Source organism: Mycteria americana, chromosome 6 (assembly GCF_035582795.1).
Source record: "Mycteria americana isolate JAX WOST 10 ecotype Jacksonville Zoo and Gardens chromosome 6, USCA_MyAme_1.0, whole genome shotgun sequence".
NCBI lineage: Eukaryota > Metazoa > Chordata > Aves > Ciconiiformes > Ciconiidae > Mycteria > Mycteria americana.
Genome location: NC_134370.1, coordinates 25,353,137 through 25,370,965, shown reverse-complemented (window position 1 = coordinate 25,370,965; position 17,829 = coordinate 25,353,137). Strand labels below are relative to the sequence as shown.

The window sequence follows — 17,829 nt, the reverse complement described above, 5'->3', positions numbered from 1 at the left end:
TGGAGAAATAATGAATGGCTAAATAGAGCATGTCAGACTCTGATGCCCTTCCATGAATTGGGTAGTAGTTTATTCCTCAGCTGCTCCCACCGGCTTCAAATTATGCTTTGTAGCTGACACTCAGAGCCAAATGTCAGGAGCCCAAGATCACCAGGCATGTCAGTGGAAAAGCTCAGAACAGAACCTCTGACTTGACTCTCTTGCATCCTGAATTGAAAACAAGGAATAGCCTAAAGAAAAAAAGAAAGAACGAACCCCCCACTATGCTATGACTACCTTCCTTTACAGTAGTTATGTTGTCTTGTAGTTTCATTGGTACGGTAAAGAATGTTTACATATTTATATTCTGTTTTAAATGGGCCATAATTATCTGGCCAGGACATTGATAAAGTTGTTTCAAAAGGAATGGAAAGTGTCACAGATGCAGAGCAAAAGGAACAGCAAATTTAACCACTAGACCATTGGGTTTTTCCTTACTGACAGCCAAATTCATGCAGTAAGCGTGGTGTGTCATATGTGACCATACATGAAAAGCAGGGACTGCAGCACATCCTTCCTGGGCCTATCAGCTTTTCTTGATTAAAATATATTGCATGGATACATCAAGTTAAAGAATTAAAAATTAACCATGAGATGTAAAAAATAACATTCCTCTGATCAACCCATAAAGCCTGAAGACCATGCACACTGTAAACTCTTTCAGTTTTGTTTGCAATTCAATTTTCACTCCAATATATTCATTCCTCTTCCTCTCTCCTATGCTAGAACATGAGAAATGTAAAGTCCAAAGCTCTTTCGAGAGTAGCACTATGAAGAAACCAGACAAGTCTTATTTGCACAAAGCTGCTCATGAGCAGGTCCACAGATAGACAAGATCTGTACATGCAACCTTTTTCAGATAGAAACTGTGAGCCCAAGTCCCTGAAGAACAGACCGTACTTATGATGCAGTGACCTGTGCTTGCGATGATGGATTTCCAGGGCCTCATGAGGATTTTCAGAAGTGGCTGGTTTGAAGCTCCTTGATGTACTTGCAAGGATCCCATCAGCTGATCTCTAAGATGACAGAGCCTGTTGTCCAATGTATCAGACTGGATACTGGGCCAAACAAGGGAATCGGGATCATAGCCTTGATTTCTCCCCATGCTCTTTGCAATACACAAACTGTAATAACAACATTCAGTCTCTGTGCATCCCTTGTTCCATGCTATGCAGTAAAGTGCAAATCCCGTACTGACTTAACATTCTCTGATGAACCCTAGCCATTAATTTTTCATCTGTGGTACAAACACCAAACTGATGTTCCTTCCCTTCCTTACTGCTGAGATCACCCTTGAACACTCACCTGAACACTGAAAGTCACGTATAAAATATTGAGATCTAGCATGTACTGTGGGTTTAGCACCCATTTCCTCTTCCCATTTCAGTACAACATGTGGAAGAAAGCCGGACACATACCAATACAAAACCAGGAGTTACTGTATGACAATTTTTTATTTATCAGTATCAAATTACATAGCAAAGTAATGAATGCAGTGTCAGATCACCTCTTTGAATACTGTAAATACAAACAAAATCCACCATATTGCTTAATTATCCAAAGTAAATTAAAAGTTTAAAAATGTGCGTTTCAGAGATTCCATTTGGCATATCCTGTCAATATATCCTGCATAAATATTTCTGTACCTCATTTTCACTATGTGTACCTTAATTAAATACAGCCTCTAGAAAGCTCACATGGAGGAGATAGGATCTATCGGCATGTTTATGTTCATCATCGACTCATGCATCTGCCCTGAAACCACTGAAAGTACCTATCTGCTAGCTCACCTGACAGATGAATGGGACTGTACACAGAGCGGCCAGACCCTGCTCTCACATAGTGCCCGACCCAAAGCTACTAGCATCAGTGTAAGACGACTGAATGCATGACATCAGCTTTAGATCAGGTCCTTAAGTTATTGACAAAATAGCTGTTCGCTTTCATGGGAGCTGGGCTGCATCTGATGGCCAGATCTTGTACACTCAAACATGTAAGGAACTTCTCGGGATGTTTACACCGCTCTTTACACCAGTGTGACTCCACTATATAGAAAGAACAATTCCTGGTTTGTAATGTTAAGTGACAAATAAAGTCAAGTCTGCCGACTTCATGTAAGTTGAGTAGGATTTGGCCACAGCTGGATACAAACTAGATAATTCAACAGAAGTATTTTAATGGTGTTAATCAGCAGTGTCATTTACATGGGACTTCCTTGTAAACGTGTAAACAGAACAATTTTTCCTGATGGATGAGAGAATAAGCTTCACTTAGCACTGTTTCCAAAAGTTAAGCCTACTGAGACATTGTAGGTATGAAAAGGAAAACACCATAGAAATATATATTTTGGCTAGAATACAATGAACAGAAGTACAGAAGCGTTGATGCAGGTAATTGGAAAGGTGAGGAAAGGGAAGGAGGAAAAATTTAGGCAGCAATCCCATGGCAACATGGGAGTTACTCTTGATCCCTCCAATTCACCAGTATCAGTGGAAGTCAGGCTTCTCTGGGAAGGTGCAACCTGAACGCTTGATAATCACGCTGGCTGCGTAATGTCCAGCCCGGATGCACTCGGTCACTGGCCGGTCATAGACGAGCTGTGAGAGAAAGCCTATGGAACAAAGTGGGAGAGAAGGAGAAGGAAGAAGATGGTTAGGTTAGGTTTTTTGAGCATATCAGTTTGTGACAGGGCAAAGCACTGAAATACTGGCCTAACTGTATGTACACAGGTAGCCTGGCTAGTTTAAATTTAGTATTGTGCTTGAGTGACCTGCTGAGTTGGAGTGCTGCTGCTGTTATTTCTACCTGAAGTCTCCATTTGGTAGCTTCAAGTGAATTAAAGATTATCAAGACTGATCTTTATTACTGCCCTCAAAATTATTTTACCACAGTTCTTGCTCTCTTCTTTTCCAGTGAGAACCCCTGATTTTTAAAAACAAAGAAGCAGTTTTCTGTGCTGAAGAGAGCTCCTTCTGTTCATACTGGCTACAGCTACAGCCCCACACAACTGTCACTCTACAAGCTTTTCTCAAAAAAAGAGAAAGGCACATAACAAATAAATGTTATCTATATTCACAGTTACAGGTGTTCGCAATGAAAAGAAGGTAAGAAATTTTTACCTGATGAGGAAAGTTAGATGACATCTGTTGCCCCTGATTATGGGAAATTTAACCTAAGATGTCAGAAACAGTGGGTACCTCTTAGCATGTTCAGATACCTATGTAAACAGCAAACCGTATGGAGAACCAAGCACCTCTCAGAATTGGGGCACTTGGTTAACTGCTTTAGCTAATAACAAAGCCCTAGCATGCATGGCTTAGAAAACCAGAAATCACTGGAGCTGAGTGTTTTGAAACCCAGAGCACCTCTTTAAATGAATATAAGCAGAGAGTCCTACAAAGGAGATTATTCATAGGTACTTGGAAAAGTTAAGTACAAGTAGCACCAGAAATTTTATGGATTGTGTCCCGCATTTCTGAAACATTTTGTCTCAGCTGAAACTGTTGCGACTGAAAGCATGACAGAAGTTATGGCAGAGGTGAAATATGTATTTTAAATTTGGAAGAGGTTTTCAAGATGTGAAAAGTAAACTTAGTATCTTATAATTTAAAACTCCACTCTGTCATTCTAGAGGTAATATTTTATTCACTTTTATCCTGTTTTTAATATGTTTCAGATGTATCTCTTCCTCATCCAATCACAGAAGGAAAGTGAGACTTGCCCAGGAAAATAAGAAGCTGAAACATGTTCTTTTTAAAACTTTCATCCACCATTTCAAGTTCCTGTGTCACGCTCTGACAGGCCTTGGGCCTTAACAGTACAAATCTAGTCTTGAAACCATGTCTCTCATAAGTACTATGTAGCTCATAGGTACCAATTTCTGACATATTACAAATTTTGATTCAAAGATGATACGTTCTGCTAGCTTGCTTTCAAATACACTTTCTCTGTTCAGCTTGGTTACTATTGGAACAAAGACTCTACATTATATTGTGATGCTCTCATTTAACCTGTGTTCCTTTTCTAAATACTTCCTTTTGTGGCACATGAGAGCATATTTTTAGAAGATGATAAAAATATTTTATCCTATGCAATAATGTCTGCTCCTTGAAGACTAAAAATCATGTAAAACATGAAAAATAAGGCTAGATTAATGAAGGATAATACTGGTGAGCAAAAGACCCCGTTTTCATGAATTACCAAGATCTGTCTTGGCTTCTTGGTCACAACTGATAGCGAAAAGAAGCCTAGTTGATGTATAGCTTTCTCTAAACTGCATCAAATTTGAAGCTACTTGTTTCAAATTAGTTTGAAACTACTAAATCTATAAATCAAATACTTTTCATTGGAATAGGGAGGCCATAGAAAGTAGGCATTTTAGTTGACAACTAGGAGAAAACTTGTATGTTTCTGACATCAGTACTTTTCTAGAGAACTACATATTAGCTGGAATTTCACAGATATTGACTGACATTAGCTGGGAAAAAATGACTGCTTCACCAACAAAAGTGAAGTCCATAAGCACAAGTGGAGAAGACAAGAGTTTTCAGTATACAATGGTGAGAATCTGAAACAGGAAGAAATTGTGCTGTGAGTGCTATCTCTGATGGCAGTCAGGGGATGACAGACAACACAACTGTGGCAGGATGGTCCAGCTGTAATAGTTGGGTAACAGCTGAGAAATTCAAACAGCATGCCTGGCAGAAATCAGACCATTTCTGAATAACGAGATGAAAATGGTCTGCTCTCCATTAAATTAACACGCATTCTTAGGAGAAACTTCCTTGGATACGTGGAGAATGTCAATCATTAAATTTAAACTGCCTGGGAGGCAGGAGCTTGCCAGTGTGCTTCTGGGTGGTTAAAACCTGAGAGCAAGTTGTAACCGTATGTAAAATGAGGCTGTTAAGACAGTCCATTTCTGACTCAGTAAGTATCGAAGATGCACTGGGCAGGCCTCCAAAGGCAAACGTGAGGCTAGGTTTTGTGCAGAGCATGAATTCAGAGGGGGGTTTATACAAGAAAGAACAACTGTCCTCTATGTTTATGATCCAGGCATCAAACATATATGAAGACGAGAAAATCTAAGGAGCGAAGGACCATAAAACATGAATTATTTTTCAATACCAACTAGACTGAAACTGTCATCACCTCCAAGGCTCACTGTAGTTTCACTGTAGTTTGTATCTTTTGTCTTCAGTGAAGCTACTTCTTATTTATTCTGATCTAAGTGAAAGCAGAATCAGGTGAAAAAACATCCTGTTCTAATTGGGGATAGAAATGAGAGATCTCTGTGATTTCAGAGTGGTGGAGAAATGACATTAAGTACAGCTGTCATATATGAGATATGTAGAAACTGCAGTGGGGGGTTTGCCCTCAAACCATTCTCTTGTCTGTTGAGTTTCTCTTAAAAGGTATGTGTTTCATAGATGAAATAGAAGTAGCAGTATCTGACACAATATCGCATCGAATGACAATACAAGCACACACATCACAAACACAGAACTGTATCACATACTAAGACTAGGCAGTTGGCAAAGCAGACCCCGAGGGAACACCAGAAAGCACTGTTGTTTGAGCAGAGAAACAAAATGCTCTATCAGGTTGGCTGCCTTAGCTGCAGAATGTTCTTTTTAGTTAATGCAGTAAAAAGCAACATGGTCAGAATATAATTCAGTTTGCCTCCTCCAGTGTATAAGGTACTGTGATGCAAACCCCATGAGTCATACTCTCAAGGCACGGATTCAGATCTTCGAGTTCCAACTGAAGAAGTTACTGCCCCATCTGTTTTTCACCATCCTTCTTTGCTGCTTGTATAACCTGATACTCTGTCAAAATGAGCCAGATTAGTTTAAACAGTAAGCTGTTGAATAGTAGATCTTTGCTAACCCAGCTGATTTAAACTGAAGTGGGTTAGTGAATACTCAAACAGCTCTACCAGCGAGCAGGGCGGTGGAGGGAAGATGATAAGCAGCTGAAGGCTGTAATCTCTTTAAGGTGCCATGACTGGAAATGCAAGAAGATAAGTAAACATGGCTTCAGACTTACTTCACACTCCTCGTACAGTTTCACAGGCAGAAAGGGCAGGATTGAACTCTGATCCTGTATCACGGGCCTGGGATCACAGAACTAGATCATCCCAGCACATACTAAAGTAGCTCAGCAACTATTTTAACTTCTGCCATGGCCTGAACTAGTGATAGCAGTGCCTGGCTATCATTGGAATGGAGCGCAGAAAGTAGTAGTATATGTTGGCTACACGAGACAACCTTATTTCAAATATTTTACCAAAACAACTTCAGGCAGTATTGTCTACCACCTTCTAATTGCAGCTATTCTGCACTAGCATTTCTACACTGCTGAAGCTGTGGATGGTGTTACACGCATTGTGCACCATGCTCTTCACACTAGAACACACAGGCAAGAACCAAACTCAAGGCTTTCCCACTTGTCTGCCTCCTGCCCTGACACCCAAAGTGTTTACCGTTTATGGAGTAAGAGCAATGGCAGTTGCAGGATGTCTAGTAGGCCACCTTGCTGTAATTAGCCATCTTGGTAAGCTTTCAGAGTAGACTGGGATGCCTTTTGTCCCTCACAAGCATGGACAGCCAAGTAATCACCTTGTACCTAGTCATGATAAGAACTTATTTGGAACTGTGTCCAATTCATCCCACTTATTCAGCATCTTCCTAGAAAGCAAAGACAACTTTGCTTCAAAAGCTGCTTTAAACCTTAGAGTGGTACAAAATGTATTTGCATTCCCAGATGATAGAAGTGATTATAACACACCAATAGCTATTTTTGGCCCATAATTATTTCTTTTCTGCTCAGTAGAGAAAAGCATCTCTGAAATCACTTTGCTCTGAAAAGTGTGCCTGAAATAATTGAGAGTTAATCTTTATTATCTCCAGCTTCCTTACTACATATGCTCAAAGGCAATGTTTATAATTGTTAGGTCTGCAAACAGAATGAGTCAAGCTGCTTTCTTCCTTTTTGTGCTCACCACCAAAGGAAAAGTTCTGTAAGCCAAGTGCCAGAAGTGGTGCTTGAGCCTCAAAATCCAGACCCAAACCAAGGCCCTCACTGAAACCAGCTCAAATCTCTTTAGGGATGTCAATATAAATCTGAAAAGACACAGCAAGACAGTCCACCGACTGACACAAAAGGTGTTGTCTTTACTTTGCTACTTCTAAGAGCTGAGTAGCACTTAAAAATCATTAAAGGAGAACCAGTTCATTTTCTTGTGGCCAGCAAAATAGACATTTCAGAGGCAATTTCATTGAAATCAGTGATTTCTTTGGAAGTTTCGTTTCCAGGGTATCAGTGGTAATTCTGAATGAACGCCTATCACTACTGCAGTTGGATAGGAATGTGGGAGTCCAATAGCGGAGATTTTAAAACAGTTCTGGTCTGCTTCAGTAATGGTTTAACAACACTTAAAAACAGCTCATATTGAAGCCAAATGTTTCATTTCAAATTGTACACTTGACAATTAATTTTAACGACTGTTAATTACTAATGCTGGCTGGAAATCCGTTTATAGCCTCCGACACCCAGCTCCCCCACTACTCGTCTTTCTGCAGTTTCTCTCACACTTTCAACCTTTATAAAATGCCCAAGGCAAAATTAATGTATTTTTTTAAATACAAGAGAGAAAAGCAGAAAAAAAGCAATTATCAAATGCATTAATTATAAACAATTACAAGCTGACCCTGAGTCAGAGCCCCTGAAAACCTTTTTGCTATGTGATGTTCCCAGACAATCCTCTTCCAGCTGAACCCTGAAGCACCTAATATAATCCATGCTAGCCAGGCCATTCACCAGCAAAATTGTCCCAGCCACAGAAAGGGTCATGAACAGCTGAGCTGCCTCCTCTTTTTTGTATTTAAAGTTTCTACAGCTTAATTTGTGAACTGCCTTTTTAAAAATGGTGTTATTCCACCATGGGGGACAGTTGTAAGCACCTTTTCACACTCTCGTTCACATACAGCATTTATCACAGTTGCTCGAACGCTCATCTATTTTTATGTGATCCCACTAGCTTTCCAGGCCAGCAGTGTGGGAAGATGCAGTTTTCAAGAAGCATTACCCTAGCAAGTTACAGCCTTGTAGCTGATATGACTGAGGCTTTTTTGGATGTCTTTTAGCACTGTTGGAGTGGGTTAATGTTGTGGTAGCACGAGTCTGGTCAGTTGTAATCAGGTGGTTAGCAACGCTGGTGCCAAGAGCCAACCAGCCAACCTAGATTTTGTAAAAGATGTTGGCATCAGATGATTCTGCAATACAGTCACTGAACGACCGTACGTCAACATGCTGAGGTTTCTCCTTTTTTAATTTTGTGGCAGATGGTGGATATTACAGCCAAGAACTGTGGTAAGCCAGAGGCCCTGCCCATTGCTATCAAACCAAATGTTGGCTATTCTAAATTGAAACGTTTTTGATTAAGGGTGGGATTTGGCTTCTGTTTTCATGTATTTTGGCACTGTGATCTGACACATTAGACTTACAGTATATAAGACAAAGCAAATGTAAGCATCTTCAAATACACTATACTTCTTTCAACCTTCACATACCTTAGCACTTGCTCTCTCAAAACATAGTGTAAGAATTATTCCACACAGGCACATATATGTTATTAACTACAAATGTATATGTGTACAAACAAGTGTCTTTCCCTCTCTTTTAAAATGAAATGGTTCTGTGCTTCTACAGAACTGTAGTGCCAGGCTAATTACAAGAGAGAGAAAAAAGGTTACCAACCCTTTCAGAAAAACAGTAATTTAAGATGTATATCTAACAAGTGGCAACCTTGAAATCTCACTCTCACTGAAAAGAACATTAGAAAACCCTTCCTGACTATACCGCTGAGGAAAGTTTTAATAAAAACTAATTAAACTACAAAAATCTCAAGTGGTTAACTGATTTTAGGGGCTAAATTTCTGGCAATTCTAATTATCCTCTTGTGGCTTCACTTAGTGTTTCACAACCATGACAGATGACAATGAAAAACTGCAGTTAAATTCATCCTCCCTGACACCATGCTAAGCACTAGCTTCTCCCTCTCCAAGTAAAATCAATACCATGTTTGAGTAAACACGTTTACAGCTTTATTAGGATGTCTCGCTTGTTCTGTAACAGCTACTTGAAGCTGTGGTAACAAATCGACTCAACTCAGTTAAACCTAGAGAGCTGAGTAAGAGGCTCATCGATAAGGTTGTTATAAAAATAAACTGCAGGAGATCAGAAAGCTGGAACAAACAGCCTGGTAAATGTCAATATTTTTACTTCCAGAGAATGACAAAACCATGAGATCATGAATAAAATGTTTCGGAAGTCTGTAGTTACTTTATTTATAAAATGGTCACGTGCTAAATGCATTTCACTGTCTATGTACAACCCTCTTACACAAACTTCTTACTTTCTAATCACCAGCATGAATACTAAACCAAGCATGTTTTCAAGAAAAGCAGTTAGTATTGGTATTGCTGTCCCTATCCCTCTTGTCTTCTTTATATTTATGGACACATTTTGAACGCATTGAATTTCTGTAAGGATCACTCAGATGGGTGTACGTCTTCCTTAGTCTGAGGCTATACAGTCATTTATGGACACATGCAAATAATACAACTTTGCATTTACTAGACAACTATGAATAAGTGAAAGGAGTGTTTTCAGTTTAGCAGCCTTTTCCTGGAATGGAGAGGTGTTGAATACACAAAGCAAAAAAGAGTTCAGATTCTAATGCTTTAAACCATTACATGTGGAAAATCTTAATGAAAGATTCCTGAAAAAAATGTGACAATAAAAAAACCAAAATAAAACGCCACTACGTTACTCCATTAGGAATCAGTTACTCAAGGCTGAATAATTCTATTGCATTGCATATATGATTCCCACTGTTTGGACCTACTGGGCCAGCTGACTGCAGCTCGCAGAGTAAGTTATCACCATACTTGCCAAGGCCTGTATAGATGCTTGGGCCCATCAGAGACTCTCTCTAAGGAAAATTAACAGTCTTGTTTCTTTGATGCCTTTGTGCAAGTAAGAATGGTGGTTGTAACTCCATAGTGGTTTGGTCCTGAAGGCTGTGCAATGGATGGAGAAAACTTAGATCCTGATTTGAAGCCTACTAAGAGTGATGGGAGCTTTCCTATCACTGTGCTGGCCTATGCCTTGACTGAGTACTGTCCACCCTTTGAGGGGAAACAGCTCAAAGCTGGAGGAGAGGCTTGTGTTTTGTACTGTGACACTCTCCACATTAATCATCATCAGTGGACTCTATTTGTAACCTGTTGCATATCACTTTTATTAAGCTCCCCAGCGCATCTTATTGTCCAATAAAAGAATCATTTCAGTCTACAATATGCTCCAAGAAAGATGTGATGGAGGAAACTGGTAACGAAGTTATAACTTCTGATGGTTTGGTCCTATTTTTCAGTCCACATGATGAACTTTTGGAAATTCCCTTTTGGATCAGAATCTGGTGGCTTTGGGCTTGTCTCCAACAGCCACGACCAGGGGAAAACATTTGATTAAAAAAAAAATCCCTCCAAGCTTACAAGGAACATTCAAGGCACTGTATATGCCAAACCAAATACAGGTATTTTCATTGGAAGCATCTTCTCTAACTATCTGAAAAAACTACTTTCCAGGCTGATATTTCTCTTTGTTTTTCCTAAAAACATTTCCTAGAAAGTTTCCTAGAAGTGTTCTTCAAAAGCTAAAATTCTCCTTAGCCATTTTTGAGACAGCAGAATGAAATAAGCTTTCTTTTATTAGTACCTGAGGAAATTTTCTGAGCCTCAAAACAGACCTGTTGTATTGACATTAAATGGTGCAGATTACTACACCTACTGCTTGGGATAAGAGGAAGAGAATTTCACTAATTTAATGTCAAAATAATGAAGTTCTAAGCATAACAAAATGGAATACTATGTACTATACTCTATTCGGTTTCTAACATATATTCAAGCACAAAAAAGGCTACGTGAATGTCACTTCACAGTTGAGATTCGCATGCACGAAAGCTAGGAGATTTGAAGCTGTGTTTGCAGAGCGACCATCTCTCGGTAAGGTTTTACTTGCAGGTATACGCCCACACAATCAAGCCAGAAGTATGCAAAGAGAATCAAAAAGCAACACCCGATGCAGTGGAATACAGTAGCTGGGCAGCCTATGAATTTCTTGACTTTTGTGGGCTGAAATAGCTTACCCTAGCATTATATTCATAATGCTCCTATTTTAATACAGTGGCATTTACTATCTTTTCCCTCTTTAAATATCTGTTACAGTCCTGGGTTGCTACTAACAATTTACTGATCACCAATAGCAGTAATGTCCCTTTAAGCAGAGTCAGAGATCGGTGTCAAACCAACCTACAAGCACTGCTACTACCACTGCTTTCAACTGGGATCATATTTTTTCTTTTATTTCTTTTTTATTGCAACCGTGCCATCTTCCCACTTCGAGTATGAGCCCATTTCAGTGTGGGGGAAGCGAACAAATTATGGGAGATGCTACCATCCTATTATATAATAGAGGCAGCTGCAAGTGAGTGAGGACCCTGCTAGCTAATACCACAGCCTGAGAAGTACCTTTATGGTCATTGTGTCAATCTCCATAGCACCACACCAAGTCATATTAGATGTGAAATAGATAATAGAAATAGATAATATATATTTCAGTGTATTTTTACATTTCGCTGTGTGTTGTTGTACTTCCTGCGAATATAGCATCAGCTTAATCTGACACATCGTTTCTTAGGGGACTATATCCTGCCCTGATTCCCAGGGGAATGTTCTTGATGATCCAATCTGACTAGTGCCTCTGTCTCTACTCAGAATACATTAAAATAACAAAAAAATATTACCAACAGTCTGCGAGCAAGGTAATAATAACTCATTAAAGTAATTTCTAACCTTCCACATGAACATTTTCTTTATCATTACATGATTTTCTAACACATGACACATTAACATAAAATGAAATGTTATGAGGATAGGGATAGTAGGCATGACAAAGTATTTTAAACGGTGATGATTTGCTTTGAGGCGTTAAGTCAATTTGTAATTGTCCCATAGCTATTACAGCAAAAATTGGAACTTTATAATTGGTTTTGAAAATCTATTTTTAACACAGTAGGTTTGTTTTCTAAAATGTACGCAACCTATTCGCCGTTTATTTCTCACAAAGCCTGTCCAGAATGTCACTGAATTTATGGTGAGGTAAATTAGCCTTTTAAAACCCAATTTTGCAAAATATTAATCCTCTTGCTGTGTACTGAGGCTCCCTTAACACTGATGGTGTCACTGACAGGAAAAGAGACACAGCGGCTAGAAGGATCAGGTCCTGCTTCAGTCTAATTAGAAACTTCTGAGGGTTTTTAATTCCATACACTGATCCTTTTAAATGGATCTCTCACTTCTACATGTTATTTAAAAAATGAGAGCAAGTATGCTAACATTTTGCTTTACATTAATTCTACTATGTATTTTTCTGGATTGTCTTTAAATTGTATAGGTGAAAATGTGAGTCACCATATTTAAGTTACTATATTTTGATAAAAAATACACGTAATAAAATTAAGACGAACAGTTAGAAACCAAGAGAAGGGTAGCAATTAAAACAAAACAATTAAACCAGATTGGATCACAATTAAATTATACTCGGACAACGCTTGCTACCAGTTTTAAGTATAATGCCAGCACAGAATAGTGTATTATTTCCAAAGAAACAATTTTGAATGGAAATTGGTAAAAAGTGAAGTAGAGAATTAAAAAGAAAACAGGGATATTCCATGTTTTTCCTGACTGATATCTGTTTTTATGTTTTTCTTTAAGTAGCTGCAATTCAAACTGTGGCAAATTTCCAAATTGTGCCTGTACTAATGTTGAAATTACTAGCGACTGGCTACACTATTGATCAGAATAATGATGTGCCTCTAGCTGAGACTGAGAAAAATCAACTAGGAACATATAATCCGGTAATTTTCTAGTTTGTAGAAGGTCAGTTACAGAGATAACGTGGCCATCTAATAGCCTAGGTTTAGATGTGATGTTTATCTGAGAGAGTTACAAATGCCATCAGAACACATGGACAGTAAGTCATGAACATGTTGACAAGTTATCCGCTAGCAAGCAGAGATTGATGCCCTGTCTGCAGCTCGGCTATTATACTCATGTATGCTCTTTATAAAACAGAAGTATTAAAGATGGGCAAAAGGGGCTGTCAGTCAAAATGCTGATGACATTAAGAAGGTATTTTTATTTCAAAGCTTTATATCTCATCAGCCATGATCTCAGTAACAACAGGATTGCTCAGAGGCAATTAGCCACCCATGCTGTATAAATGAAGACTAAGAGAGTGCTGATTTCTGTTATAACATTTATCTTTACTTCAAAGAAAAGACAGAACAATTCAAAGTAGTATCCCCTTGTCTCTTCGCTCGTGAAGATAAGTTTTGTAGCAAAAATCAGCCATAACAAGTTACATGTGCTTACATATTTAATTGATATCACCAAGAAAATACCCCTCGCTCCCAGCTGGCAAATAAAATTGCATCTCAGAGCTCTGGTGTTATCAGAAGGCAGTACATCACAGCAGTGATATTTTATCCACTGTATTTCTCCCTATCAAATGTGATTAAAAAATGATGACAACTTCCCAAGGTATCTTAAACAAGTATAAAAACCTTATACAAATTAAAGACCACTGTAAGTGGATTAAGTAGCTTCTGATATCAGACTCCTGCTGTTCAGTAAAGAACTGTTTCTAGTTCCTTGGACTCCTATTTCAACAAATCTAGAATGTTTTAGGGGTGGTGAGTACTGGAGGGAGGGCAACTCTTACAACAGAGATTCATATAGAGATGAAAATACAACAAATAAGAGGAATATTTCATTTCTCTGCAGTGTTTTTAGTGAAAACAGATTCTTCCACAACCTTAAAGAGCCCATAAATCCACTAGGGAACTTTCTTTTTAATATAGTCACAAGCTGACTCATAATATAGTATTCTGACAAACCATTCAAATCACCTGTCTCTCCTGAAGGCATATCAGATCTTTTTGGCATGTTCAGCACTCCTGGTATAGCCATATAGCAACTATCCATAAGAACTTATTTCATTTCTCACATGTGCACATGCCTCCATCCACACAATTCCTTCACATGAAATACATAAGGGACTTATTAGACAAAGTCATGAATACAGTCCATCTTTGCCCTATATCAGACTTACTGTGAGAAGATGGAATTCCCATTGTATAAGCTTCATTTTTTAATTCAGTCAGCTTGTACTCTTTAGCCACCAACACTGCCCTCTGAAGATGACTGAGGCTGGATTTTCTGAGGAGCAGGAAATGGCACCTGGGAACCTAATTCCTAGAGGATTAGAACTCATAGGCCCATAGCACAGTTTAGGTTGGAAGGGACCTCTGGAGGTCACTTGCTTCAGCCCCTGGCTTAAAGCAGGGCCAACTCAGATCATGTTAAATCCCACCTAGATGATTTTTTATTTTAAGGATTCTTGGATTCCTTCCATAAATGACTGATTCTGCAGAACAACAGCATAAGAATCACTATACTGGATTCAGTTCTGTTTCCATTTTTATCAATACTATACTTGTTTAAATCCACCGGCTTCAGTCAAGGTATTCCAAAGTTATACTACTGTGTTCGGAAAACAGAACCAGACCTTTTTTAAAAAAGGCTTCTGAATCAAACTTTTAATAGTGGAAGAGTAATGATGAGCAATTATTCTGTGCACTGTATTTGCAAACCTATATTTATATTTCTTCTGCTGTGTTTTTATAAACATATATATATGTATAATATATTCAAAGAATGTTTCACATTAAGGATGGTATTTTAACATTTCAATAATGTAGAAGTATACCAAATATTACTTAGCTCTGCAATCAAAGCTGCATGTAACTCTATAGAAAATAATTTGCATTTACCTCATGAAAGCAGGCTAAAATTGGAACAATGTGATGACCTTTAGGCAAACTCTTAGGAGTCCAAGCTCTTTATCTAATTTGTAGAGGCATTTAGATTAAGATGGAAAAATAATGTTTAGAATTAACCTCTATATTAAAGATGAGGGAATGGCTTTATTGAGCCAGTTTGGCAACAGAAACAGAAACAAAAGGAGGGAAGTATGTCCTCTAGAGAAAAGATAAGGATGCCATGAGGCACACTCATGCAAGGACACGTATAAAAGATGACAATTCCTCTTTTGTTGCTGTCCCTGTCTTCTATCAGAGTAGTTCTCTGATAGCTGAGACAGTAGTTGGCCATCTCATAAGATTCACGCTAGGTTTCACAAGAGAAAGAGAGAGAACTGCTTATTCCGTAAGCACGTGCACCAAAAAAATTCTGAATGTAGCTTTCAAACGATAGCTAGCAGCTTCATGAGATTCCTTGGTACATGAAAGCTGCCAATGGGATTTTTAAACTGACAGGTGGTTTGAGCTGTTGACCTCAGCTTTGATACCGACAGAGGCAAATTGCTATCAGCTCGTATTTGGCGCCGTACAATGCTTAATGAAGAGCTCCTTCTATCTCGGGATTTCTTTTCCTTGAGAGTGGTATAACATCTTTATAGCATGGTGATAAGTAATATACGCTTGCTGTGATCATTCTGTCACTGCTTCATCACGCTACTTTAAAATGATTTGCGGTTATATTTCATACTCCAGTACTTTTCATGCAGTATATGACTAAATCATAGTGGATTACTAAGTCAATATATTTATATTGACAGAACCTGAAGAAACATTGATTTTACACCTTCTCCTATTCATTTATTATGAATTCTCTACCCAGTTCCACTGAGTAGACAGATTCTAGGGGAGAGATTTTGCAGGGAACAATGGCAGTAATGATCAGAAAAGATGCTTATTGTTTTCATTAGTTACAGTGGCAATGACAAAGGGGAGTCCAAACAGAGGGCAGACTTACTCCGGCTAAAGAGAGCAGGATGGCATAAAGGAAAGCATAAGATGGTAAAACTGTCCATATTTCAATCTGTTTATTGCCATTAGATATGCTTTGATTATCATTATTGCAAAGGTTCAAACTGGGGCTGACTAGTAATAAATAAATGTTAATTTAACGAGTAATAGAATGTTCCCCAAACTCTACAAACGAAGGCTGTAATTCCATTAAGAGGACTCTCGTGACATAAGCCATGTCAGCAAAGCTCAAGTGATTTGTCAATGTCATCAGAACCTGGAGGTGGAATTGCAACTTTAATTTATGGGTATTTCAGGGATTCATAACCGAAAATCTGTGGTACCCCAGAAATCCACAAGAGGTGCTGAGATGCTACAAAGTAAATTATTATTACTTAAACTTCTAAAAGGAGCAGTGTTGCTGGAAAGCAATAAAGGCAGAACTCTGTTAGTATGGTTTAGAGAAGTGTTTTTAGCATAAAGATACCTGCAGCAATTTTAAAACCCAGTTTCTCATTCATGCATTGCACCAGCCTGAATGGCAGATGACTTGATGCCTGCAGTAAGAGGCAAGAAATTCAGAGATATTCCTGGTGCCAGCTTAATAAGAACACATTTCAACTGAAGAACACAGTTTATTTCTTGTTGCTAGCTGTTGGAGTGAGCTAGTTCTCCTTGGAGGCCAGCAGCTTCATGTTCAGAAATGCTGAACTCATGAATCAACTCACAGAGTTACAAGTGCCCAGAAACTTTGTGTCTTTAAACTTTTTCATGACAAGGTTTCAAGACCTTCAGTAGTTAGATAGGTTCTAGAAAAAAAAAAACCCAACAGATTCCTTATTTTCCACTTTCACACTGAGAAACACACGAGGAGTGATTTGCCAAGTTGGCATAATTATCGAGAAGGAATTTCCTTACAATCTGTGAGTTATACCTCTGGAAGAGAGTGCCTCTGTGAAAGACCTCTCAAAATATGATAGAGTCTAACAAACCTGACCTCCTAATGCAAAATAAATCCTGCTTGATGGAGTTAGTTCTCATTAAATCCCACATTCCCCTCTTAGCCAAGACATTTGCTCCAACAAAACCACTGTTCAGTCATGTTAATATACCACTGCCAGAGAAGTATGGGAAGCTTTGCCATGGGACTTTTGTTCTCTGCTGTTTGAATAAAGGAACTATGTTTCCAGGAGAGTATATTATAACACTGAGTGCATTTTTGAGTTAAGGGATGAATTTTGAAACATTTTACTACAAGGACACTAAAATCAAAATATTATATGTACTATTGCCTAGGTAGTAACAACTTGATAAAAACCTCAATCAAAGAAAGAAGCTAGAAAAACACTGAAGAGAATATAACCTTCCCATTATAAAAATTCTGTCAGGACAATAACACTGCATCTGGCTCAATGCTAGAATCAACAGAAGATACATATGTTGAGTAGTATTATCAACCTTACTGTGTAGGGCTTTCTGGTAAGGAGACAATAAAGAACTTTTCCTGTTGCATATATGTACTTTGAAAACACATGAAAAGTGTGATATAGATAAAATACAGACATTTCCCCCAAATGAAACACAGACCAAATCAAAGCCTATCCAGTCCAGTATCCTATTTCCTACATATGGGAAGGAAAATGAAATGACTCCATGAAGAAGGAGACCACAGTATAGAAGACTAGAATCAGCTGTGTATCTAGACTGTTATGACTCCCAAATCTCCCATCTGGACTAAACTCAGGAAAATCTGTTCTCTGAGGAGAATCAACGACCAATTTATTATTTATGGAGTGACAGAGGAGAGCTAAGATATCTCAGAAGCCAGTGGAAGT

At 38.5% G+C, this 17,829-nt stretch overlaps 1 protein-coding gene across 4 annotated transcripts in view; it reads right to left on the bottom strand.

Annotated features, from left to right (window-relative positions):
• Positions 1 to 1,480: 1,480 nt before the first annotated feature.
• ADK (adenosine kinase) overlaps positions 1,481 to 17,829 on the bottom strand; it is a 299,685-nt gene continuing 283,336 nt past the window's right edge. For all 4 annotated transcript variants that reach the window (XM_075505130.1, XM_075505131.1, XM_075505132.1 and 1 more), the window contains one exon: positions 1,481 to 2,650. In XM_075505130.1, the coding sequence (XP_075361245.1) occupies positions 2,526 to 2,650 (125 nt within the window). In that variant the 3' untranslated portion in view covers positions 1,481 to 2,525. The remainder of the gene's footprint in view (positions 2,651 to 17,829) is intronic.